Consider the following 26,508-nt stretch of genomic DNA (forward strand, 5'->3'; position numbering starts at 1 on the left):
GTCACCGGGGGGTGGGCTTTGAGGTCTCAGACGCTCTAGCCACGCCCAATGTCTCACCCTTACGCTGCCTGCTGATCTGGATGTAGAACTCTCAGCTATCTCTCCAGCACCGTGTCTGCATGTGTTGCCATGAATTCTGCCCTGATGATAACGGACTGAACCTCTGAACTGTAAGCCAGCCCCAGTGAAATGCTTCCTTACAAGAGCTGCTGAGGTCTCCTCACAGCAATGGAAACCCTAGGAAACAGAGTGAAGCAGGGATCTAACTAACAGTGTCCCCACCCCCAACACGAAATTCTAGCAAAATAGTTCAGCAAGACCGCTCAGCAATTAACAGCACTCGCCGCCAAGCCAGATGCCTGACATTGATCCCAAGGCCCCACATGACGGAAGGATAGAACCAACTCTCATAAGCTGACTTCCACACATGCACTGTGGTACATCCCTGCCACTGCATAAATAAATAAAACTAAAACTTAAAAAAAAAAAAAGCTCAGAACTTAAGCTCAATTTTTTCCAAGTCACACACACACACACACACACACACACACACACACACACACACAATACTCCTTCCTCATATCAGAGCGTACGTTTCAATCAAGCAATTGGTAAGACGCTGGCACGAGAGGCACAGAGATGAGTACATAACTGTGTTCCCTGAGGCTCACCTGACACATCTGCCCAGCGCCTTCTGTCCTAGTTTACAAGCTTGCCGACTCCACACACGCACATGGCTTGTCTGTTTCACCTTTCGGCAACTTCAGTACATCAACACATCTTCCAATCTGCATCTCAGAGCAAATTCCCACTGTTCTCGGGGAGCCCTAGTTTAGAATTAGTAGAGAAGGACTAACTAACTCCCATGAGTCTTTGTTTCTGTGTGGATAACATCCGTGGTATACTCCTGTGCGCCCGGAGTCAAAAGAGCTTTCTCTGCTGTCTAAAGGGGGACCAGGAGTATGTCTAGAGTGGGAGACGTCTGAATTTCAGCTCCTTTCTCTACTGAAGCTGGTGAGTGAAAACAGGCAGTGAGAATTCACAGAGAAACATAACGAAGGATCAAAGAAAATAGCAATTTCAAGGACAAACGGAAACCGGTCAATGGATAAACCAGAGAAATATAGAGGGAATGGATTTAAAAACCGGGCAGGGAGTGAATCGCAGAAACATTTCAGGGTCAGGACAGAGAAGCAACTCTTGGTTTTGAAATTAGCATGGATTAATCGCCAGCACAGCTTAGAAGGGATGCTACAGAACTGGGTTGGCAGTCAGGATCCACCTGGTTTGAGTCAGAACAGCGCATCTCAGCATCCTGTCGGCTTGCCTACCGACGCCTGGGCAGCTTGCACTTGGGAAAACAGCCGTGATGGCCTCTAAGCATAGGCTGATTTCCCAGCTCCAGTTCCGTGTGTAATCTCAGTCCAGAGCTCAAGCGGCATAGCTCCTATCCGTGACAGATTTTCCCTGTGCCTCTGGGCTTACTGGGAACTCTAATGTTCCTCCCGCCTTGGAAGGTTACACAGCCATCTGAGTCACTGCCTCGCTTTCAGACAGTCCCTAGGCCTAAAAGGCTGCCCCAACTTTACTCTGCGGCACTGCTTGATCCATCAGTGTAGGTTCTTGCTGCTGTAAACAACGGAAACCAATCCTGGCCAAGTTAACTAGGAAGGAATCTGAAGATATCAAATGGCTCACAAAATCAGTAGAGAGCAAGAAAACAGGATGAAGGGAGGGAAAAGCAGAGAAAAAGTGTTGTGGGGCCCACATAAACCCAACATAACTCAAGTACCGGTCAATGTAGACAACAGAAATATATTTTAATCAGTCCACTACTGGCCATTCCGGCAGCCGGAAAGCTTCAGGAGCTCAACTATGACTCTGAAGAGAAACTGCACAGCATATTTAAAGGATGAGACCACAAAGCAGGGAGGAACAGGGTGGACTGTAGCATCTTCCTATCATATTGTGACATAAGGGATTTGATAGGGGAGTTTTCGCCAATCTGGTTAGGAGTAGGTTCCTGGGAGCGTGAACTTAGTTTGACCTTGACAGCAAGATGGAGAAGTTGTCCTTGAGATGTCTGGACTCTGACAAGTGTTTCCTTACAATAGAAGCTGGTCAGCTATTGGGAAGTCCCCAGCTCCCCTAGGACCTGAGACCTAAAAAAGCAGAGGGCCAGGTGGCATACACAGCCAGAACCACAGGCGAGACCATGCCCTAGAAATAGGCTGGTCCCAAAGCCAGCACTGGTGTGATGTCTCCATCACTGTTCTGTCACAAGAAGCTCCAAGCCGTCCCTTCCCTCTGCGTGAAGATTCAATCCTGGGTGGGGACACCTAAACAGTCAGGAGCAGGCCATGTGTGTGGTACAAGGGAGGAAGAGGATGGGTTCAATCACTCAGGCTCTTTAACAGCCTTCCTTCCCACCGAGGACCACACAAACAGGAGCTCTCAGAAGCAGAAAAGGTTAGAGGATTGGCAACAAGAAAAAAGTTAAAGATTCCATATAAACATAAGCATGTGCATGTACATATTTTTCACTGGTGCTCCAGAACTCCAACCCGGCTGTTCATCACTGACCCTTGTGATATAGCTCAAGGTGGAGAGTCCCTGAGATGTTTACCCACTTCTCAAGGTGCCATACTCCTCGAGATACTAACTGAGAACAAAGGGATCCCAAATACCCAGTAAATACTGACTGAAAACTATTATGGATTGTTAACTGGCTTTAGAAAGACTAAGATTATAGTCCATGCCTCAGTAAGAAAATGTTAAACACTAACAAAAATTCTAAATAAGATAGCTCACTGGATAAAGGCTTCCAAGCCTGATTACCTGAGTTTAACATCACCATTGACATGGTGGAGGAGAGAAAGAATTCCTTCAAGTTGTCCTCTGACTACCACACACACACAGTTACATGCATGCATGCACTCACACATGTAGGCACACACACACACACACACACACACACACACACGCATGTGCACTCGATCTCTTTTAAAGATACTAAATGAGAATCTAGATTTCCTGAATGATAAAAGAGATGGATTGCTGGATCTCGAGCTTAGTGCAGCCTGTGAGGAAGTGAGAATACGAAGCCCTTCCTCCCACACCGCATTCTCATCCAGACGGTGCCAGCTGCTCTCTGTGTTAGAGTCTATGCCAGAATCTATGCCATCACCGTTATTAAATGAACTACTTCAGGACACAGGCTTTGTCGCTGCTCAAAGGTCTTGCCTCGGTTGCTTCCTCATGGAACAGAAGACCTCTCTAGGGATGGAGAGATGGCTCAGTGGTTAGAGTGCTTGTTTCTCCTCACAGGACCCAGCTTCCATTCCCAGCACCTACGTGTCGGCTCACAGTCATCTCTCACTCCGGACAAAGGGCAGCTGACACCCTGGTGCACATACATATACATACATGCTGGCAAAACACTCGTACACATAAAATAAATCTAAAAAGTCTATCCCATAGTCGTGAATTTAAGAAAGTCTGCCTAATCCACCCCTCTAACCACCCATGTTTCTCTCTTCCCACTTATTTCAGACTGGTGCGCTTCTGACTGGTGGCCTTGGTCTTACCTCCCATTCTTTTCTATCCAGATCCTACCCCACCCACAGGACCCCTGCTGAAATAATCCTCTCTCTCTCTCTGTCTCTCTCTCTCTCTCTCTCTCTCTCTCTCTCTCTCTCTCTCTCTCTCTCTCTCTCTCTCTCTGTCTCTCTCTCTCTCTCTCTCTCTCTCTCTCTCTCTCTCTCTCTCTCTTTCTCTCTCTCTCTGTCTCTCTCTGATGTCCTGAAGTGCTCCCTCTACACTGACTGTGTCCTGGATGCAGTCCTACCTAAGCCAGGCAGATAACATAATCATAAGGGAAATGATGTAGCGTGACCCTGAAGTGTATGCCATCAAGAGCCTAACCAACCGTCCTGTCTTAATAGCGGTCTCACGATGTGTTGCCCAAGATAGTCTAGAACGTCTGGATCCCAGTAATCAGCCTGCCTTTCTTTCTTTTTTTTTTTTTTCCATCTTTATTAAATTGAGTATTTCTTATTTACATTTCAAATGTTATTCCCTTTCCTGGTTTCCATGCCAACATCCCCCTAGCCCCTCCCCCTCCCCTTCTATATGGGCTTCCCTCCCAATCCTCCCCCCATTACCACCCTCCCACCAAGAATCCTGTTTGCTGGGGGGGCCAGCCTTTGAGCAGGACCAAGGCACCTTCCACTGGTGCCCTTACTACAGCCTGCCTTTCAAGTAACTGGAAGTACAGACGCAGCACCACATCTGGCCGGCAGACATGGCCACAGCTAGTAACATTAGGTGCCGCTGAGGAATGGAACTGCTGGACTGAAGGAAAGAGACAGGAAGAAAGCTCTTCACTGAGTGTATCTTTTGGACAACATGGAAGCATAACCCGACAAGAAATAGAGAACCTGAAAACAGGAAGATATAAAATGGTCACTAAAATTACTGTGCACACCGAGCAAAATAGATGAGTCACTCCATGGACTGCCTGAGTAGCAATTTTCATTTATTGTTTGCTATGGTTTCCTGTAGATAATGAATTAAATATGCTTTGATTGGTCTGTTTATCCTCTCCATTGCAAAGTCGGGAACAGAAAGAATCATGTTGCATTTCTTTCCTGCCTCGGTATGGGAAGCGTGAGACTCACTATTTAGAATCATCAAAAAAGGACCCCGAAGGAGGCCTGGCAGCACCCACCTGTAATCCCAACACTCAGAGGCAGGAGGACTTGGAGTTCGAGACCAGCATGATGCCATGTATAGCATAACACTATACCAGAGAGCCTCAAAATCTAATTGGCTAGTACAGCCATTTTGGATGTTGCTATGAACGTTTTTCAAAAACTTAAAACCATAACTACCACATGACCCGGCTTTATCACTCCTAGGCATACACTCGAAGGATGCCGATGCTACCTACCACCAAGAGATCTGCACATCCACACTTACTGCGAAATTATTCACAAGAGCGAGGAAACGGAGACCTTCCTGTATGCCCGTCAGCACATGGATGAATAACGAGACTGTCTCATACGAACAGTGGAATTTATTCAGCCACACACAACAATGATATCTGCACCATGATGAAAGGACAGGAGAGCATTACATTCAATGAGGTGACCCGGGTCATGTGTACTTGCTTTTGTATATTTGTATGTATGTAAATGAGGGGTGGAGGGTGGATATAGACTATGAATTAGTAGCAGACCAGAAGGAGGAGACAGGGGGTTGAAGGGGGCAGGGTAGGCAAAAGGACACACGTGACGTGAAGCTAGAAAGGAGGCCTGGGGTGGGAGGATACAATGGAGGAAGGAGATGGAGAGAGCAGGTAGAGGGAAAAATTTTTAAGAAGTCCTAACCTAAAGCTTCTACATTAATAAAAATCAGTCTTGAACGTCTTTGATTACTGACTTTGTAATATAACCTCAGATCAGATATGCTAATACCCCCAGCACTCTTTTTGATCATGATTGACCCTGACTACCCAAGCTCTTTCAGTTGCACAGGAACTCTAAGACTGTTTCTCTTTTTCTTTCAAGACTGGCTAAGAGATTTTAATTGGGGTTGCACTGCAGCTCTAAGTGCTTTTGGTACAATGGCCACTTTCACGGTATTAACTCTAATGGACGGGCATGGGAGATCTTCCCATCTAGTGCCTTCTTGAGCATTAATAAAAAAACCTTCTCTCTGCAATGACCAGAAGTGAATTTAACGACTCATGGCTACTGAGGAGAAGAGTGAATCATTGAATCTTCAGTCCCCAACAGGACCCACATCCTATCCAGGCTAAGGCTGGGGGGTGGGAGGGACACAGAGGAAGAGGGAGCAGGAAGAATATAGCAACCAGAAGATAAGAATATTTGTAAAATGTTATCACAGCCACAGCATGATAGCACGGCACCTGCAGCTGCCTACACTGAAGCCTGCACAAGGCTGGGCCTGGCAACAGCCGACTGTGGGCCAAGGAGGAGTTTATGGGGCCCGACCACGCCCACCAGTCAGCCAAGTGGATAGCTTTACACCCGTGGCCACACAAGTAGGGCTCTGGCTATACTCACAGGTCACAAAACAAGACAGAGAGACAGGAATGTAGGAAAGGGGCTCGAAGGAAGGAAATAGGGCTGGCAGGGGTGGGAAGAAGATAAGTGAGGTGCATTAGAGAAAGAATAAACTACGTACATAGATGCAACTGTGGAAGAACAAATTTAATTAGAGAAGGATATAATTTTTTTAAAGATCTAGTGTATCGGCGGAAGCAGCCAGTCAGGAGCAGAGCACAGGAACATGAAGACTTGGTCCAATCCTGCAGCGATAGCAAAAGCAACAGAGCAAGAGAAGAAGTGGGGGAAGGAATGAAGGATCTTGCCGACCTCTGATTCTGTATTTGGGAAAACGAATGCTTGGGAAAGCAAGAGCCTGCCCAGCTTATCTTTGGGGTAGAGAAAGAATGGAGAAGGGGGTGCAGATTTGGGGGGGGGGTCTTCATCGGGTTCCTTTGCCCTGTCAGGTAAAGGATTAAATGCAGGAAAACCTTGAACACAACAGATAGCAACAGAGAAATTGCAGACACTGCGGACAGGAGCAGACAGTTGCAGAAAGCTGTTTGTTGCAGGTGGGGAAACACTCATATTCAACAAAAACAGAGAAAATGACCCTCTGTGAAGCAGAGCGGGGACTCGGGAAGCCAAAAACACCAGTCTCTTCCAGAGAGCTGGGGATTTTAAGTCTCTGAAAAGTTTTCCTCCCCTGATTTAGAATTGGTCCTTTAAGGAAAGATGGGCCAGTTGCCTGGCCCACATGTAACAGGTCCTGTCCAGCTTTGAACTTGTTGATCCAGCAGGACTGGTGAGAGACAAGAGCCTGTAAAGCATTTGTGTAAATCGGACAGGTTTTTGTCTCAAGTGAGGAGGGTGAGGAAGGAGCCGGCCATCTTCATTACTTAGCTATGGCCCCTCCTGTCTGTCTGTCTGTCTGTCTGTCTGTCTACTAGGAAGTCTAACTCCTAGACCCTCCATGGAAGAGCTAGATGGGAGTCACCTGTAAAATCTATAGCTCAATAGAGTAACTACGGGTAACAAAATCAAGTGAGTATTTCTACTTCGGTTCAAGGGATTTTCAATGTCCCCAACAAATAAAATAATTGAGCCATGTCTGAGGTGATACAGGTGCCAGTGGACAGGATCTGGTCATAAGCATAGTATATTATTCCTGCACTGAGATGCCCCACCATACGCAATTAGTGGGTCAGTTTAAGACAAAAATACACCTAAAACAAAAACATCAGCAGACACAAAATAATCTGATGAATTTACTTGTTCTCTCTTTTAAATCAGTGTTGGCAGAACTAAAAGCAGACCATGTTGCAATAAAGAAACCTCTAGCAAGAGTATTTGGTGTGAGTTTGTACCAATTTCTACAAAACAGAGATAGAGAGAGAGACAGACAGACAGAGACAGAGATAGAGACAGAGACAGAGAGACAGAGAGACAGAGAGAGACAGAGACAGGGAGAGAAGAAAAAAAAGAAAACAGAAAAGGAAAGGGAAGGGAAAGGAAGGGAAAAAGGGAAGGGAAGGAAGGGGGGGGGAGGGGAGGGAGGGGAGGGAGGGAGGGGAGGGGGGGAGGGGAGGAAGGGAAAAGTACACTTTCTACTTTCAATAAATTCAACTGAGCAACTAGATCCTGGATACTTGCCCTCTACTCACTTAAGATGAAGCGAGGTCTCTGAGCCTGCAGACCCGCACCCTTTGTTGTTCTCAGTGCCTCAGACATTTAAACCTGGAATCTGAAAAACTGATCTTTATGGACTTGGTGAAAAGAGTAGCAACAGAAAAATACAAATCACATATATACACTTTGTGGTTTCCTATTTTTAAAAATTTAAAGATGTCCACTAGAGGGAGTAAATGGTTCATCTACTTGAAGATGTGGTACTTAAAACAAGTTCCTTCAAGACTCAGAAGATAATGGTGCGAGAATATTTCATAGGGTCACAGAAAAAAAAAATGACTAAGAGATCACACATCTGCACAAGTTTCTGCCATCACAGACTCAAATAAGACTCTTCAAATCTCTGCTTATTTGCCTACAAACAAGTTGATGTGGCGGGTGTGATATAATTACATCGATTTTAACACAAAATCACATTATAACCACTCCATTAAGAAACGGCAGTTTCTAGAACAAATGAAACTCAAGACGGATGATCAAAATGTGAATGATTCACTCCTTCTTTAAAAGGGGAACAAGAATACCCTTGGCAGGGAAGAGAGAGGCAAAGATTAAAACAGAGACTGAAGGAACACCCATTCAGAGCCTGCCCCACATGTGGCCCATATATATACAGCCACCCAATTAGACAAGATGGATGAAACAAAGAAGTGCAGACCGACAGGAGCCGGATATAGATCGCTCCTGAGAGACACAGCCAGAATACAGCAAATACATAGGCGAATGCCAGCAGCAAACCACTGAACTGAGAATAGTACCCCCGTTGAAGGAATCAGAGAAAGAACTGGAAGAGCTTGAAGGGGCTCGAGACCCCATATGTACAACAATGCCAACCAACCAGAGCTTCCAGGGACTAAGCCACTACCTAAAGACTATACATGGACTGACCCTGGACTCTGACCTCATAGGTAGCAATGAATATCCTAGTAAGAGCACCAGTGGAAGGGGAAGCCCTGGGTCCTGCTAAGACTGAACCCCCAGTGAACTAGACTGTTGGGGGGAGGGCGGCAATGGGGGGGGGGGGGGAGAACACCCATAAGGAAGGGGGAGGGGGGGATGTTTGCTCGAAACCGGAAAGGAATAACATTCAAAATGTATATAAGAAATATTCAAGTTAATAAAAAAAAAAAAAAAAAAAAAAAGCGGCAGTTTCTTTTACTCCTCAAACACCCTTTCTTTCTCTCACTGTACAGTAGAACACCTTCCCCAACCCAACAGTGTTCTATTTTATAGATGAATTGCACTTGCTTATTGACCCATGGGATAGTTAGGTTGTATTAGTAGAGCTACCACAAACACTCATAAATTTTCCATCCGTACACTAAAATTTCACTACTCTAGGGGAAATATCCAATAGAAACAGGAATGGCTGAGATCATCTATATTTATTAACTCCAAAGTGACTGCCAACCTAGGGTTCCTACCATCGACAGAGGTTTCAACCGCGGCATCTCAGTAGCACCTGGTATTGTCGGTGCCTTTATTTCAGCCACTATAATGTTAGCAGCATCCTGCTGAGGCTTTACTGTGCATCTCCGTAAGGTTTGCTATGTAAAACACCTTTACGAGGGCTCGTCTGCTAGCTGTGCGTTTTGAAGCATCTGCTCAAATCCCTCGCTTGGTCTTTGAACGATTGCTCTATTACTGCTGAGTTCAAAGGTTCCTCCTGGGTCCTTGGGCCCAGCCCATCATCTCTGCCTGTTATCTTCTTGTGCTCTTTGTTAGTTCTTTGCCTTGTTTTGTTTTGAGTGTGTGTGTGTGGATTTGGGTGCACTGTGTGTGTGCCTGGAGGTCAGAAGAGGGCTTCAGATCCCTGGATCTGGGGTTGCAGTTGTGACTGCCATGTGGGTACTGGGAAGGGAAACCTGAGTCCTCTGCTACAACAGCAACGAGGCTGAGTCAACTCTCAGACTCCTTTTCATGCTTCTAGTGCTGTCTCGCAGCAACTTTTCTTCCATTTTGATACTTTTCCAAATGTATCTTCTTTTGTGACAGGTGCTTTTGGCGTCCCATATGAATAACTCTCTTCCTAACTTCAAGATGTAGTGCTATGGTTTCACACTTAAATTAATGATCAACTTTGAATTAATTTTTATAGATTTATGAGCTTTAGGTTGAGACTCACTATGGATTATTTTTGCATCCACACACTCGGATATCCAAATGTTGGAAAAATCAATTTGAAATGGATGGAAATATATAGCTTAGCTGGAGAGTACCTCCCTAGCATGCACAAAGCTTTAGTCAATGCCCAGCAGGGCCAAACTTGTTTGCTCTCAAGACTGATCATTTCCTGTCTGACTGTACCTGTATACACCTGGTTCTGAACTTCTCTTGCGCCCCACTGTTCTATGTATCTGGGCCTTCTCCAGTTGAATTTCACCTTCACTGAAAATGCTTCAGACCACAAGTGGTTTAGGGTTGAAAATTTTCTAGATCACAGAATATTTAAAGCATCCCATATGAAAGAAAGGGATCAGAAATAAAAAAAAAAGCATTTTCATTTTGAGCCTAGGTCTTGATGTGCTGGCCCACATATGAACTCAGAGACTAGAAGTATGCACAGGGCCTGCACAGCTTCAAGCCAGACAGAGTCCTAACACTGAGTGGGGCAAGTAGACAAGGGTTCCCTCCCTTAATCAAGAAGCTATCCACAACCGATACTTATTAGCAAAAGAAAAGTGAGTTTTCTCCAATGGCATCTTACTGGGTCCATTAACCACATTTCAGAACAGTGCCATACACAGGAGCGCTTGGCCAACAAAACTAAAAATGGTTGTTGTAGCCTTGTCTCATTCTGCTTTGTTGGGGCATCTTTTTGTCTTATTGATCTTTTACTTATTCATTTTGACTTCTGTTGCAGGAGGTGTTTTGTTTTTTGGTTTTTTTTTTTTTGGTTTTGGTTTTTTTGTTTTTAAGAGAAAGAACATAGAGTTGGGTGGGTACGGAGGTGGGGAGGATCTGGAAGAAATTGGGGGAAGGGGAAAACATGATAAAATAGAGTATAAAAATATTTTCAATTAAAAAATAAAGTCTTAAAAATGGCTTAAAATAAATAATAAATAAATAAACAAATAAATAAAAGCTTGGGGTCCTTCTAGCTACCCACTAATAATGGGAATCAAGGGTCAGCCAGACTCCAGAGCAATCCTGATAAAGATCTACAATGAGCCAAGCATTTCTCCCATTAAAAAGTGCAAAATGAGGGCTCCATTCCTCACTGTATCCAACACATATATGTAATTTCTCTCTTCAAGGCATATAGTCAGGTGGCAGACACATAGTTCTAAGGTAGTACTAGACCCTGTATTTGATCTCTATTAGTACATAAACAAAAAACAAAAGATAAAAGAGTTTTTGCATCTGTATAACTCTAATTGCACAGGCTTGGGAGACCCACTTGCTATATTTAGATGAGCAAAGTTTAGATTGAATGATGCCCACACCTACTTCATTTGAGAAGAATTTATTTTTTTTCCTTTTTAAAGATTTATTTATTATATGTAAGTACACTGTTGCTCTCTTCAGACACACCAGAAAAGGGTATCAGATGTCATTTACAGATGGTTGTGAGCCACCATGTGGTTGCTGGGATTTGAACTCAGGACCTCTGGAAGAGCAGTCAGTGCTCTTAACTACTGAGCCATCTCCCTAGCCCAGGAAGACTTTATTAATGAAGGGATATATTAGTCACTAAGCATCACAAGAACTATGTGGCTACAGGAGCCACACCAAACGTTCCCATGAGTCCCTGTGCTTATTCACCAATAATCTATCTGTTAAGCTATGTCAGCCTCATCTTGTGGAAGCTGAGATAGCCTGGCATAGCACGAGAACACCGACTTTAGAGATGGTCCTTGACTCAAATGGTGGCTCCTCCCTTACTAACTCATGACTGAACATGTTTGGAAACCTAGCTTTATTCATTTCCCAACCTCCATACTTAGGAAAGCCTGGAGTGGTGGTGCACGCCCGTACTCTCTGCACTCAGAAGGCGGGGACAGGACTGTCACTAGTTCAGGTCATCCTGAACTAGAGAACAGGACCCTCTCTCTCCAACATGAGAGGAAATAAGTCATATAGTTAGGAGCAAACTATCACTATATCTTTGGGAGTTGAGGTAAATGACAAATTACATATTGAATTTGCAACATCAGAGACACTCTGGAATGTTAGTTTCTTTCTTTCCAACAAGAACTCCTCTTATTGTCCTTTACAGCACTTTCTAGGCTACTTAGAAAGCACTCCCTTGGGGTTGGGGATTTAGCTCAGTGGTCAGAGCGCCACCTAGGAAGCGCAAGGCCCTGGTTCGGTTCCCAGCTCTGCAAAAAAAAAAAAAAAAAAAAAAAAAAAAAAAAAAAAAAAAAAAGCCTCCCTTCCAAAAACTCTGAATCTTTTTGAGGTATTTTATCAGGATTTTGATCTTTATCAGGATTGCTCAAGTCCACCACCACTGACTGACTCCCCATCCATTTCCAATCTACCCTGCTTTGTCTTATTCTCCCATCCTCAGCCTCTGTGAGAGCCTGGATTCGGTGCTTCTCACCTGAGGAAAGGTGCTGGAGACACATCAGTCACTAAAGGCATCCCTCCCTAGAGCACTACTGTGGGACGCTACCTCTCTCCAGCACCGGTCGCGGAAGCCTGCACGTGCGCAGCAGCTGGCAAACTGTTCAGCTCACTCTCGGTGCACGTCACGGACACCTTCACCAATGATTTATAGGGTTAAACGCACTCCATCCGAGACTAATCTAGGTAACTGGCAAGAGTCAGTTGTTAATTTACAGAATTCCTATGCAGCGCAAAAAAAGTGACAGTGAGCTTTCGGATACTAAATAACAAAGCAGGGCCCTGTTCATGACTCACAAACACTGTTACCAAAACTAAAAAACCAGGGAGAAACCCAGTCGAATCAGCCCTCCAGGCCCATGAGTTCTGTCCTCAGATTCGCCCACGGATGGGTCAAAAGTATGTGAAGAAAAAACTTCCAGCCCGGTGCACTGGGTCCTATCTGTAGTCCCAGCTCTTTAGGACATTAAAGTGACAGGATCACTTTGAACCCTGGGAGTTCAAGGTCAACATGAAAAACCAAACGAGGCCCCCATCTCAAAGATTAAATTCCAAAGAGCAAATCTTGAATTGCCACGGATCAAGTAGTATGCTAGACCCACAAGTGAAAAGTCACCGCTGTAGCCCACCACCATCCCACACGCCCTCAGTCTCTCCTCAGTACGTTTGCCTCAGATTCTGTTCACCTCGCATCCGGCTCAGAATCTTATTGGGAATACGGTGGTTACACCTTTGGTACTTCCTAAAATGCACTGCCACTATTTATGTAGAACTTACATTAGGTATTACAACTTATTAGGTATTAGGCAATCTAGAGGGAATTTAAAGTATGGAGAATGTACTTAGGTTATAGGCAAAGCTATATTTTTACAGAAGGAACTTTAGCATACGCACATACATGGAGTTCCTGGAACCAATGCTTGGTGGACCCTGAAGAACCACTACGCTTAAAAAGGAAACACCATCTGTCTTGTGGATTCTTTTATCAAAAGGGATGCATGGTTAAGTCTTAACACTGCAATGAAGTATTCTAGCAATCATGCTCAGTGGTCAAGAATACATACGTATGGTGTTCTGAGGATTCCAGAGCCTCAGGGGCGCTCAGTGTGAGATAATCTATTTAAGGTCACAGCAGAAAAACTTAGATGCTACTCAGTCAGAGAAGCCTTTCAGAAAGGTCCTAGCTAAATCTTGATGGGTACAAGCAAGGAAGCTCCCTCGAGGGTAATCACTTAAGAAGCCCCGATGCAGCCTGGTGTGCGGAGCCTGGACTAGACTTCCCACTAAGCAGCCAGGCCTCAGATAAGCTGAGACTATCCAAGACCCTAAGTAAAAGTTAGATCAGCAAACGACCGCCAAATGGAGACAGCTGATTGCTCGGATGAGAATCTTGACACGTGGGGACAGGAGGCTCCTGAGGGCGCTCTATGAGGAGGCAGGAAACACACAACGGTACCATCTTTACCCCCACATCCTTGTGACCACCTCACTCTGCTCTGCTCTGCACAGAAGCTAGTCTGAAGGAAACAAAGAAATAGCTCAGGTATAAGACAGCAGCATCTCTTAGCTCAAAGCCATGTGTCCCAGACCAACAGCTCACTGGATGTGCTAAAATCAGGGTCCTCGTCTTCCTGTTAGGGAAAGGAAAGCAAGCAGTGTGCTGCACTCTCCACACTCTCTGCTAACCTTTCTCTAGGGCTTGGCACCAACGGGCTTCTACAGACAGTACAACAGCCCCTCTCTGTTCTACTGATTTGTGTAGCCTCGTTCTCTTTCAGTCTTCTTCTGTCACCTGAATCTCAGGTGAGTCTCCTTGGCCTCCAGCAATCAAGTATACCAACGTTCAGTCAGAAGGCACTGACTGAAGAGAGAGAGCTCCATTTTCCCTCAGGTTACCTGGTGGTAAACGTCCACATCATAAAATACTGTCCGCAAATCCTGTGGAGAAGGGCAGGCTTGCAGTGACAGGCCAGTTAGAGACATTAAGGACATCTAATACAATCCCACGCATATTCCCTGACAAGACCAGACAATCTCCCCGAATATTCCGATCCTTAATGCTCAGCAAAACTAAACCCAGAGGTATTGTTTCACCCTTTTCAGGTTTTCTAAAAGTACTAAGTTACCATAAACCCAGTACTGTTTCACCCTTTCTGATACTCTAGAAGTACTAAGTTACTGCACCCACCCTGCCAGGCATAGAAATTTTCCTTACTGGAAAATCATTGCAAGAAAAGCCTGCTCTGTGGTGCCCTGACAGAGCAAGACAAATGGTGACTGGTTTTATTTTAACAGCCCATTCATCTAGGCGCTTAGCACATTGCAAAGAGAAGTATCATCGCTTCACTGAACCCAGCAAGTTCTTTCACTTCAGGAAGTTTCCAGATGCCGACCAGATGCACTGACTCTGCCTGTGTCCCTTCTTCAGAGTTTGCACACTGCCATTACCTGTACAGGTGACGGTTGTCTTCAAAGTCCTCCTGGCCCCATTTTCCCTTGACGTCTTCGATAACGTGATTCTTGAGGAATTTTCTCAGCAGCTGGACTGTTTGCTTGCGAGTTACCTCGGGGCCAAAGTTTTGACTGTTTCTCAGAAGCTCGTGCAGCCAGTCCACAGCCTCCGATGCCGTGAAGCAATGCTCATAACTCTTGAACCGACAACGATGTTTCCGTAAAGGCATCCTGGCCCGGAAAAGCTCCACTGTTTCGTTCCACTAGGCAAAGGACACAAGGGCATTTAGTCATCCACTAGTGTTTTGTGTTTTTTTTTTTTTTTAAGGTTAATCATCCCAAATATTTAAATCAAGAAATAGCAGTTTTCCATTTAAACTGCTTGAAGACTAGGGACTATTTAGCTTATACAAGATACTAACTTGGATGATAAATGGATTGAACCACAAATTAATACATTAATAGGCAAATAGGTAGGTAGACAGATAAAGTCATTTTTTTTTAAATTAAGACACCCTGGAACAACAGATGGAGCTTTGGTGTTTTACTTTCAGTCTTCAAACTCTTAAAGTCCTGAGGAATAAATAGTTATAAAGTAATGCTTACAAAACAATGTGACTGCAAGTAATGCCACAGACCTACACAGTCAGAAACAGTTACAAAAGTCCACGTTATGGTTATTTTGTTACAACTGAAGCAAGAGCAGAACCTATTTACAGAAGAGAAACAGGGAAAATGCAACTTCTCGAGGGTTGTTCCTCCTTTATTCATTCAATGAGTAGCTACTGAAGACACCCTAGAAAATTCTGCTAGGGCTGACGCTCGCATGCATGAAGCTAATGATAGTAAATAATGGATAGAACTATGCTCATAGCTAGGCACAATACTGCACACTCTAGCTATAACCCCAGCACTCAGGAAGCTGAGGCAGGAGGATTTTGAGTTCAAGGCTAGCCCAGGCCCAACTTAGACTACATAGTGAAACACCAACTACCCCCGAAAATCTTGCCCATTATGCATAATTCCTTTCCAGAAGTCCCATGTTTAATATGGCTTCGCTCATCAAATGCTTACAGACTATTCACTCTGGACAGTAACCACATGGGTTAAGAAGGGAGCTCTGCGTGATCATGAAAAACTGTCCAACGCTAATGAGCTCAAGACAGTAGAGAAAAAGCTGTTTCAAAAGAATCGCTAGTTAGGCATTTCCAATCATACGCACCAACGGTAAAGCACCTCTGTTCTCGTGTGGCAGTGACGTTCTCCCACAACCTTTGCTGGCCTGAGAGATGCTTGGTTGTGAGGCTCCTCTGGAAGAGCACGGTTTAGTGAGGCATGGCGTACTCAGATGCTACAGGGACACAGAAGGCTGAATAGACAGAGCCTAGACTCTGATGCCCAGTGTGACTGGAATAGCAGCCTGCTCTGCTAATGGCTAGCAGGCCAGCCTCATACTCAGTGCTAGCCAAGCCTGCGTATCCTCGGCAACAAAGACTGGAGACATAAAAATAAAAAGGAAAAGCCTATCGCAGTGTCAGTCCTAATGCAGGTACTCAGTAAATCTTACTCAGAGATTGCTAGCACCATTACTATCAGAGTGGGTGTGGCCATTAAAGCTGAACAAGTATGCAGAAAAGATCCCTGAATTGAGTCTCCAAGATTCAGTGCCGTCTCTGTCAATAAACATGTAGCTGTGCACGGTTAACACATCTCTGTAGAAATGTAGAGCAAACTAAAACTCAAAACGGTTGAGATTCTGATATGTGAAAGTCACGGAAGCTAGCTGGTGTGGCAGCATGTACCATAGTCTCCTGGTTAAGGCAAGAGGAATGACTTCAAGGCTACCCTGAGCTACAAAACAAGATATCCCTCCTGTCTCCCTCCCTCCTGCTCCCCATCTCCAAAAAAAGGAATCAAAAGAAGAGCCGTGGAGTTAGGTGCTTCCCAGGGTCAGCCTGCTAAGAAACAGGGTAGCATGCTTAGTGTGCTGGTCTAATCCACTCCAGTCAAATCAGAGTCATGTGGCCCCTGCTTAAATGTGGTTCATGAATCTTTTAAAAAATAAACATCAGATTAGTACACAGCACAGTGATCCTGGCCTTGAACTTAATGAGAGGCTGGGCCACCTCAAAAGGACAGAATCAGTCTCTAAAGAACAGGGGAAACATGAGATGCTGGGTGAGACCAGGGTTCTAATCCCAGATCTTCCATTGACTGTTTGCATAAGGTTTGGTACACATTAAGAACCGTAAAAATAATCCAGTTTCCTTCTGCTCCCAAATGCCAGGGATAGAATCAGTGAGCCTCCTTGTTTACAAGTGAGATTGCTTTAGAGACAGAAAAGCAGGATGTTCATAGGGGAGCTTTCTGCTATGACCCTCCTAGCTCACATCACAGCAGTCTACTGTAGTAGTGAGGGGCTACTGAGAGCATCAGAGACTGGTCACTATACAAAAGCACGCAGGGCTTTCCACAGCCTACGCCAGAGACAACACGAACACTGCAGCGATGTTCCTGGCGTGCCTCAGAACTAATCCCACCCTCAGGAGGCTCTGGACTACTCTCTGCTTCTAGGATGTAAACTCGTGAATGAATGGCTGCCGGTTTTGTTCCTCGGACAGCAGGCAAATGTTCTAATCTTTCTCCCCACTGTGCCTTTGTATGATCCTCACAGTAACTGTTACTATTCTATCGGTGTCCTGAACCTAGGTGAGTGGAGACTAAAAAGGAGGCAGACTAAAGCCTCACGCAAGAGCCGTCTGTATTCAGGGCATCAGACGATTTATATTCTGAGGGAATTCTGAGGGTCAGGCAAGGTCATGAGCAAAGTTCACATGAGCTTAGGCTATCGATATACATTCACATGGACAACTCGTGCTTAGGAACATCATTCTGTATAGTGATGGAGACGAAGACAGGTAATCTAAAGTAATCCCACTCCTACTTATGACGCCTGGGAGGGGCACGGATGCACCTTCCAAGAGCCACCACATTATGGACAAACCGAGAGAGATCACAAGGCTTTTGCCTCTCACAAGCTCTCAAAAATTCTCCTCACCCAGCTTGATTCATGAACCAGGTTCTGATAGTGACTACCTTCCAAAAAGTTAGGGATTTGTTCCAAACTACACAGTGGAAGTCTTTTGTAAACTAATTTTACAAGAGTTTTTTTTTTTTTTTAAGACAGTTGTTTCAATGATGATGAATAAGTAGGTGACTAACTCCTATATGGTCCTGAACTGGGTCTTTCATTTCATTTTTACCATAAAAATATACTTAAGCTGTAAAACTTTTGTTTTCAAGCTAGACATCAGTGCTTAAGAAACTGAAGCTGTTATACATTGTTAGACAGCACAGCAAACCACTGCGGAGGACACAGGCTTGTGTGCTAATAGGTTCTCCAGGCTCCTGCTGAAGGGGCAGGAAGTTGCTGTTGAAAGAAAGAACAGGCCAAGAAAAGGGGAAGGAGAGCCAGGTGTGAAGGACAAGCGAGAACCAGTTAAAAGATTATTTATTCAATAAAAGCTTTAAGACATGGCTGGATTATATTCACAAACTGCTTGCAGTCTTTACTTTTAATAACAACTATATTTCTGGTAAGAGCAACCCTCATGTTGGGGGGGGGGGTTAAAACTGGCTATCACTTCCAAATCTTCCAAATCCCAATGTTTAACATTCGGTTTCTCAAATATCTAATAAAACTGGAAGCTGAATTGACTACTTGCAAAATTCCAATAAAGCTGAAGGGCCTTTATTAATCATCCACATACTTTTCTGTTTAGCTATCTGATTAGTCTGAACTGAACTTTAATGGCACAGGAGGTAGGGGTTAAAAGCAGGCAAAGAAGCATTTTTCTTTCCAGCCTCCTTTGACGTTAATGTGAAAGAGAATCCAGCAGCATCTGTACACTGAACCTCTGCGAGCATGAGGAGAGGCGGCCTGTACAGTTCTGTGAAGACGATTACCTTAGTCAGTGTTCTACTGCTGTGAAGAGACTCCATGACCACAGCAACTCTTACAAAACAAAGCATTAAATCTGGGCTTGCTTCCAGTTTTCAGAGGTTTAGTTCATTCCCATCATGGAGGGAAGCATGGCAACGCGCGGATAGAATGGTGCTGGAGAAGTAGCTAAGAGTTCTCCATGTTCAGCGGCGGGCAGCAGGGAGAGAGACACTGGGCCTGGCCTGGCTCTTAAACCTCAGAGCTTACCCTAGTGACACACTTCCTCCAAAAAGGCCACAACTACTCCAACGAAGCCACACCTCCCAGTCCTTCTCAAGTAGTGCCACTCCCTGATGACTAAGAATTCAAATATGTGAGCCCTTGAGGGCCGTTCTGATTCAAACCACCACAAGGGCATTTAAAACAGTTCCGATCATTATATTCAGTTTTACCATAAGACAGGATAAGGACCTGTCACTCCAAGATTCCCTTTGTTTCCCTTGAACAAGTACTGTGAATAAATTGTGTAGAGGATGAGATACGTTTGTTTTTAATACCCCAAGGGAAGATATAATAATCAACGCTTATTCAAAATTTCAGTCACCCACAGTAAACAGGAATCCGAATAATAGAAAATTCCAAAAATTTACACTTCCTACGTTTTCAATTGCATGCAGCTCTGGGAGGGAGAGTGGAATTGCCTCCTCCCCATCAAGGACGTGAATGAGCTCAATGTTCACTGTGTCCACACCACATATGCCACTCACACAGTAGGCATTTAGTGGTGTTTAGGTTATCAGGGCAATTGGTGAGGTTTCACAGTGCCTGTGCTCAAGTAATCTTTATTTTAATGACCACTAGCACCAAAGTATTACAGTGAATATATAGGGAAGTATTAGTAGAATATATTAATTGCTCCATTTTGTTATTATTGTTGTTATTCTTAGTGTATTAATTTACAAATTAAATCATCATAGGTATATGTACAAAAACCACATGCTATACATAATATATATGAGGTCTGGTACTATCATAGTTTTAAGCATTTGCTGTGTGTCTTGGTCACTGTTCTATTGCTGTGAAGAAACACCATGACCCAAGGCATCTCTTCTACTACAGAAAAGCATTTTAATTGGCAGCTTGTTTAATGTTTGAAGGGCTTCATTCTTTAGCATCATGACAGGGAGCAGGCAGCAGGCACTGGAGAAACAGCTAAGAGTTACATCCTGACACACAGACTGAGACAGGGATTCTGGGCTTAGAATGGACTTTTCAAACCTCAAAACCCACCCCCAGTGACACACTTCCTCCAACAAGGCCACACCTCCCAATCCTTGTAATCATTTCAAACAGTTCCACTCCCTGGTGACAAGGCATTTAAATATATGAGCCTATGAGGGCCAATCTTATTCAAACCAACCACCCTGGGGTTCTTACAACGTATCCTTTCCAGATAAGGGAAGACTGCCATTATAGTTTGCTAAAGCCTACATTTCTAAGACTATCTTTATCTTGATGTCACTGTTCATACCTCTTAGAAGCAAGCCCTAAAGAAAACCTACATTCATTATTCATTATTCATCCATCATTCTGGATGTTTAGTGGATTACACAATGATGCCACCAAACCTCTTCACCTTAGCAATCTTAGCAATCTGACTTTTACCACCTCGCCACACTAAAAAGTAGAAAACGGCCCAGTGAATAAAGTACTTGGCCACACAAGGCTGGCAACCTGAGTTCCATCCTTGCACATAAAGGTGGAAGGAAAGATATGACTTTACACCGTTGTCCTCCAACCTCCTTGCATAAAAATACAAAAACATACAACAACAACAATAATAATGATGATGATGATGATAATGTGGTCTTAATAGAAATGAATCCCTAGATTCTAGATTCAGCCATTTCACTTGCTTTGGCCAATGAAATGAGAACCAAACGTCATGACACCATGAGCCCACTATGTAAAGAATCTGAGCAAATCTGTCAGAGACACTTGATTCGATCAACACTGAGGACTAGGGTACCACGTGACACCACCTACTACAAGTCAAATCACAATGGAAATGAGTTCCATTGGAAAAACCACTGACATGAGTCCAACCTGGACCAATGACCCTATGCAAATATGTGTTTTCAGCCAAATGAAACAGTACCTCAGACCCTAAAATCTTAGGAGAAACTTCACCTGTGGCATGTGCTCTTTTGTGTAAAGAAGATTCATAATCTTTGAGTCTCCAAGTGCCCTGTAAGTCTAATAAAACATAAAGGACAAGCTGCCTGAAACCTAACTTCTCAACCATGGAAGGTGGCTTGACTCCACAGAACACAGGCTGCCTGGTTCTGGAAAAAAAGAAAACTACATCTCTAGCATATGAGTCTAAAACATACGTTTGGCTATTCATACCCACCTTTTCCAGAGTAGAGAGCAGTGAGACTCGATTGCAAGGCAGTGCAGCTAAGAGTCTTCACAGACTAAACTCAAAGTCCTCTAAAACTTTGTATCTATCCCATTGTCCTAATCCGTTTGAGGCAGAAGTCAGTAAAGTTACTTCCTCCTAGAAGTAAGTGTTTGAGTGTCAAAATGTGTTTCCACGAGAAAGATCCTCACCCTGATGCATCGGCAAAGCTTTCAGATCACTTATCAGAACTGATCCTTATGTGAAGTAGGTGCTGACAACTGAAACGCCAGGGGCAGGAACCTTAGAGGGGCAATCCACCTCTGCTCTGCGCACCGTTACAAAGAAGTGTCAAGTGTCAACAATATCACTCAGGAAGGAGTCACGCCCTGCCTGATCACCGCAGTCTGCAAGAGCTACACCCATAGAGTGGTCCTATGGCTACACCCATGGTCGATCTTGCCCTGGAAACTAGAGTAGGTTCCTAGGACAAAGGGGAACACGATCTCCTGACGTTCGGTTCCCATTAAGGCTGAAGGTGTCGTCTACAGCCGAGAATCCAACCACCGGCGGCAGATGAAGTTCATGCCACCTTAGTGGGGCTGGCTCCGGGCCTCGTCTGCCCGCTACAGGGCAAAGTGAACACAGGACCCCAGCAGACACACGACCACCAGCACCCGCAGCCCCCGAGTCTCAGCGGTGACAGCGACGCGGGATCGGATCGGCCCCACTCTCACTCACCAGCCTGGTGGCTCGGTACGGCCCGGGTCCCACTATGCGGTGCTCCATTCCCAACCCGCAGCAGTGGTGGGGCAACGCCAGCACGGACCACAGAACTCACCGCGCCGCAGTTTGAATCACAAGCCGGGAGCTTCAGGGCGCTGATTGGACAGCGCCGGGGCACGTGACAGGAACTGCGTGGTGGGCGGGGCTATGGGTGTCCTGGATTTCATTACCCGAGGTTGCGCCTCTCGCAGCTCACCTCTCGCAGCTAGAAGAAAAGGACACTTCCTCCTCGCCAGAGGGCGCTCAGACGCTCGCAGAGGTGACTGGTCGCGCAGGGTACCGCCTAGCAGGCAATGGATGGCGCTGCCCAAACCCTACCTACCCGGACCTTCCCTGCTGCGAGCCCACTCAGAGCAGGAGCTCTGCAGACTCAGAGCCCAGTGAGCCAAACCTAGCTGGAACCTGTAGATAATTCCTGTCAGCACTCGGGTAGCAAAGAGAGGAAGAAGTGGGTGGTGAAAGGAAGCGAGCTGACAGCTGTCCAAGAGGAAGAACATTTATAAAGCAGATAAAGGCAGTCCGCCATAAGGACTGTACAAAGACTTTCTGAACTATAAGGAGGCCTGGTCAGCTTCTGTTGTGTTCTCTTGATAAAGTACAGTAATCTTTCTCCTCCTTGAACTTACGTTTCGTATTTAGCAATCTGATTGAAATTGTCAGTCCTTTGTTTATGGGGCTGATGAATTCGTCTTCTCTGCACTGAATCACCTACACTTCTGCCCGTTAGAATTGTTGGTCCGACTTGTAACTGATCAAAGAGACAAATGACTTCACTTTCTACTGTATGCCTTTAACTCAGTTTATGGATCCATGCCTGGACTCCTAAGTGAAGACGAGGACGGGAGACTGCTGAACAACTCCTCTTGATCGTAGAAGCTACTATGCAATAAACAGAGAGTGGTTAATTCACTAGACAGTGATTAATTCGGACACTGGTAAAAGTGCTGAGAACAAATAGGGCTGCGCATGAGACACTTGCAGGAACACCCCCTTCAGGAAACATGGTAGAAGAGGGTACAGAAAGAATGAGCTGAGGTATAGGGAAGAAAGCTGCGGGATACTGTCTTCTGGACATACTATGGCTGACCTGGTGGTTGCACTCATGAATTCACGACAAATGTGATTACCTGTACAAGACCTGCACGCGATGGAGCCTGTCAATCAATATTCTAGCATACCAGGGACGGGCACATGAGACCAGTAGTGATGAGATTATTAGAAATTGGAAATTATTGGCTGCTGAGAGACGCGGTCTATTTTCTTCCAGTAAATAGCCCCACAACCATGTTTGGGTACGAAACCCTAATTAAACTCAGAGAGTCATTCAAAAAAAAAAAGAAAGAAAGAAAGAAACCAAGATTACAAAATCAAACCTGGATGCACTCAAGGTGTGTATGTGTGTGTGTGTGTATATATATATATATATATATCTTGACTTCTTACACCTCCAAACATCGTGAAACAGTTCTGCTTGTCTGTGATGAAGGTTGCCAAAAAGACAAAAAGATGCCTGTATACTTTAGTACAAGAGGCAGATGGAAAAGAAATTCTAGAGTTTTGTCCACCATGATGGTATTGCCCACCCTCAAATTATGCTGCTTTCGACTCCCATGGAACTCACAAACAGAAATTTGCTAGATCTAGATTTCCATTTCAATAACAACCAGTGTACTCACAAGCCCAGTGACTTGAAGCCCAGTATTTAATTCCCCTCTACACACTGGCGAAATGGAAATCTTGATGGTTGTCTTGCAGAGTTGATGTTAAGGACTAGAAATAATCCATGAAGGTACTCAAATGATGTGTAGTATATAGCAATGGTTAAAATAATGACCTCAGGAGCTAGAGAGATGGCTCAGCAGTTAACAGCCCATACTGCCTTTACAGAATACCAGAGTTCATATCCCGGCACCCACATCAGGCAGCTCACAATGACCCGTAACTCAAGAAGATCCAGTGCCTGCCTATTCAGACCTCCACAGGCAACTGTGTTCACGTGCACCTACCCACATACAGACACAGGTACCCAGACATAACTAAAGATAAAACATTTTTAAAAGGAGCTACCCTTGAAAACAAAATCATACTAGCTTCTTCAGCAGCATTTTCCCAAGTCCCCTATGAGCCACAGATGATAATTTCCATTAACTTGAAAGGCATATATCCAAAGATCCACAAAGGTAGCCTATGTGGATGTTGTATAAAAACACCACTGGCCATCTATCAGGCCTTTGAGGTCACATAAGAGCAGTTCCACAATTCCCACACACTCCTCCCCAAATCCAGTGCTATCCACCTATTTTTCACTCCTGGCCGGGCTTCTTCCTGTTTCTCAAACACACTCCTGCTTCAGGGTCTGCAGTTTCCTGCCAGGACAGTGCTTACCCAGCATCTTGTACAGCCTTCTCCATCAGTGCTACCCCACAGTCTTCCTACAAGTATTCCCTGACCTCAGCTATGAGGTTTCATAACACACCACTCCTGCACTGCTTTGTTATCTTCAGAACACGTAGCATCTACCTAGATCTGTTTTGGTTTTGGTTTTGGTTTTGGTGGTGGTGGTGGTGGTGGTGGTGGTTTGTTTGTTTGTTTGTTTTATTTTGGTTAGTTGCGAACATGAAACAGGGGAGGGGCATTTTTGTTGTTTGTCTATTCGTTTTCTACCAGTAAGATAAAGATTACTCAATAAAGAGGTTCCACCTTTATGGAGATTTTTTCTTGTTTTTGAAATATGGGGAGGACTTGGCTAGACTATGTGGGCGGAGAAAGGAGAAGGTAGATGTCCTGTAACACTGAACCCAGACATGGCAGCCAGCAATACTTGTTCTGCATAACATTTTAGTGCCCTATTGGATGTCTAGGTAGGAGGAAACCAGGCTTGTAACTCTCTGAGGCCTCTCTTCACTTCTACCTAAAATTTCAAGAATATTTTGGATGATCCAGGAACATTAGGCTCTGTTTCATATATGACTGCAGCAAAGGTTACCACGTCAGAAGTCATTGTCACCAATGACAAAGCACACTGTGACGTCTGACACAGAATGCATCAGCCTATATCTGCAGTTGTTGAATTCCTGGAAATGACACAAAAAAAGTGTCATATACTTAGCTCTTATTTCAGAATACAAAGCAAAGGGGGAAATGGTCTCCCAACGTTCAACTTTTTTTACTACTATTATAATTCCATGTGTGTTGCACATACATGAGAGTAAGTGCACACATATCACATTGTGTGTGCGTGCGTGCGTGTGTGTGTGTGTGTGTGTGTGTGTGTGTGTGTGTGTGTGTGTGTGTGTGTGTGTAAGAAAGGGGGAAGGGAGACCAACTATTCAGTCAGTTCTCCCCAGTAGGTAGTGGGAGTCAAACTCACGGAGTCAGCTTGCATTGCAAGCACTGGTACCTAACAATCCATCTCTCCAAGACACACCTTATGTGCGAAAATACCTGCACGTTCTTGCTGATTTCATGGTATTTAAATAGCTGTGTTTAAATAGTTGCTTGTGTTTGAAGAGAATACTCCTTGATTAGAAGTCACTTACACCTGAGCGTGTGGCACTTCGGGAAAGCTCTGGCCTATCATGTGCTTTTATCTTTCCACATATGCGAATAGCATTTCCTTTTGATTATATGTAGGTTGATCATCAGTGTTAATCTCATCAGGAGATTCAGTTGGGAGTCATTTCTCTGGAATATAAACCAGGAGGTGGAGGATATGGTCTTTCCCACTGTTCCCTTTTCTATGTTCATTCAGAAAGCAGAGTGTGAAGAGGAGCTGACCTGCCCCTGGGACCTTCTTCCTTTGGTGAGAATCCATGCTCTAAAAGTCCTTCAACTTTCCTAGACAATACCATCAGCTGCGGACCCACCATTCAAACATGTAAGCCTATGGGGAACATTTTACATCCAACCATGATTGTCCTAATTATCATATACCTTTGTATCAATATTGAAATGGTTTAACTTCCTTTTTAGAACATTTGAGTGCAAGGGAAATTCTGTAATTTAGTCTATGGTTTTCCATATATGGGTATACTGTAATTCTTTCTTTCTCCCTCCACTGAATGAGCCCAGAAGGAAGCCGTTTGGGTTTTGTTGATGATGTGTACTTGTTTGTTTTTCTCATATAGCCTAAGCTGGTCTTGAACCCAGGACTTCATGCATGGCAGGCAAGCTCTCATTCAGCTCTGCCACATTCTTACATCCATTGTTGCCTCTTTTATTTAAAGATCTATCACTGATGTTAGGTGCCTATGACTTCAACACATGGGAAGCTGCAACAGGAGAATGGTGAATTTGAGGCCAGATTAAGCTATATAATAATACTTTGTCAAGAGCAATAAGTATACATTTCTATTTATATAAATTCATTTGTGAATACAATTATGCACTTGTGTGATATATATGAAAATGTATATACATAGGTATACTTATAAGTATGTATGTATTTTTCTACTTTTATTTACTGCTTTAGTCTATATATTATATAAATATAATCTGCCTCTTCCTTTAAAGAATACCACTTCCTTTTGCCCTTTTAAATTTGCATTGGAGGGCTCATCTGCCCATTCCCACGTACAGGTCAAAAGGCAACATCGAGT

The 26,508-nt window shown here is 44.4% G+C and overlaps 1 protein-coding gene across 1 annotated transcript in view; it reads right to left on the reverse strand.

Moving 5' to 3' along the window:
* Depdc1b (DEP domain containing 1B) overlaps positions 1 to 22,003 on the reverse strand; it is a 68,900-nt gene extending 46,897 nt beyond the window's left edge. The window contains exons 1-2 of the mRNA XM_032896867.1: positions 21,866 to 22,003; positions 14,778 to 15,043 (exon numbers count right to left, since the gene is read on the reverse strand). Of these exons, the coding sequence (XP_032752758.1) occupies positions 14,778 to 15,043; positions 21,866 to 21,913 (314 nt within the window). The 5' untranslated portion in view covers positions 21,914 to 22,003. The remainder of the gene's footprint in view (positions 1 to 14,777; positions 15,044 to 21,865) is intronic.
* Positions 22,004 to 26,508: the final 4,505 nt, after the last annotated feature.

The sequence above is a fragment of the Rattus rattus genome, chromosome 3, assembly GCF_011064425.1.
Source record: "Rattus rattus isolate New Zealand chromosome 3, Rrattus_CSIRO_v1, whole genome shotgun sequence".
Classification (NCBI taxonomy): Eukaryota; Metazoa; Chordata; class Mammalia; order Rodentia; family Muridae; genus Rattus; species Rattus rattus.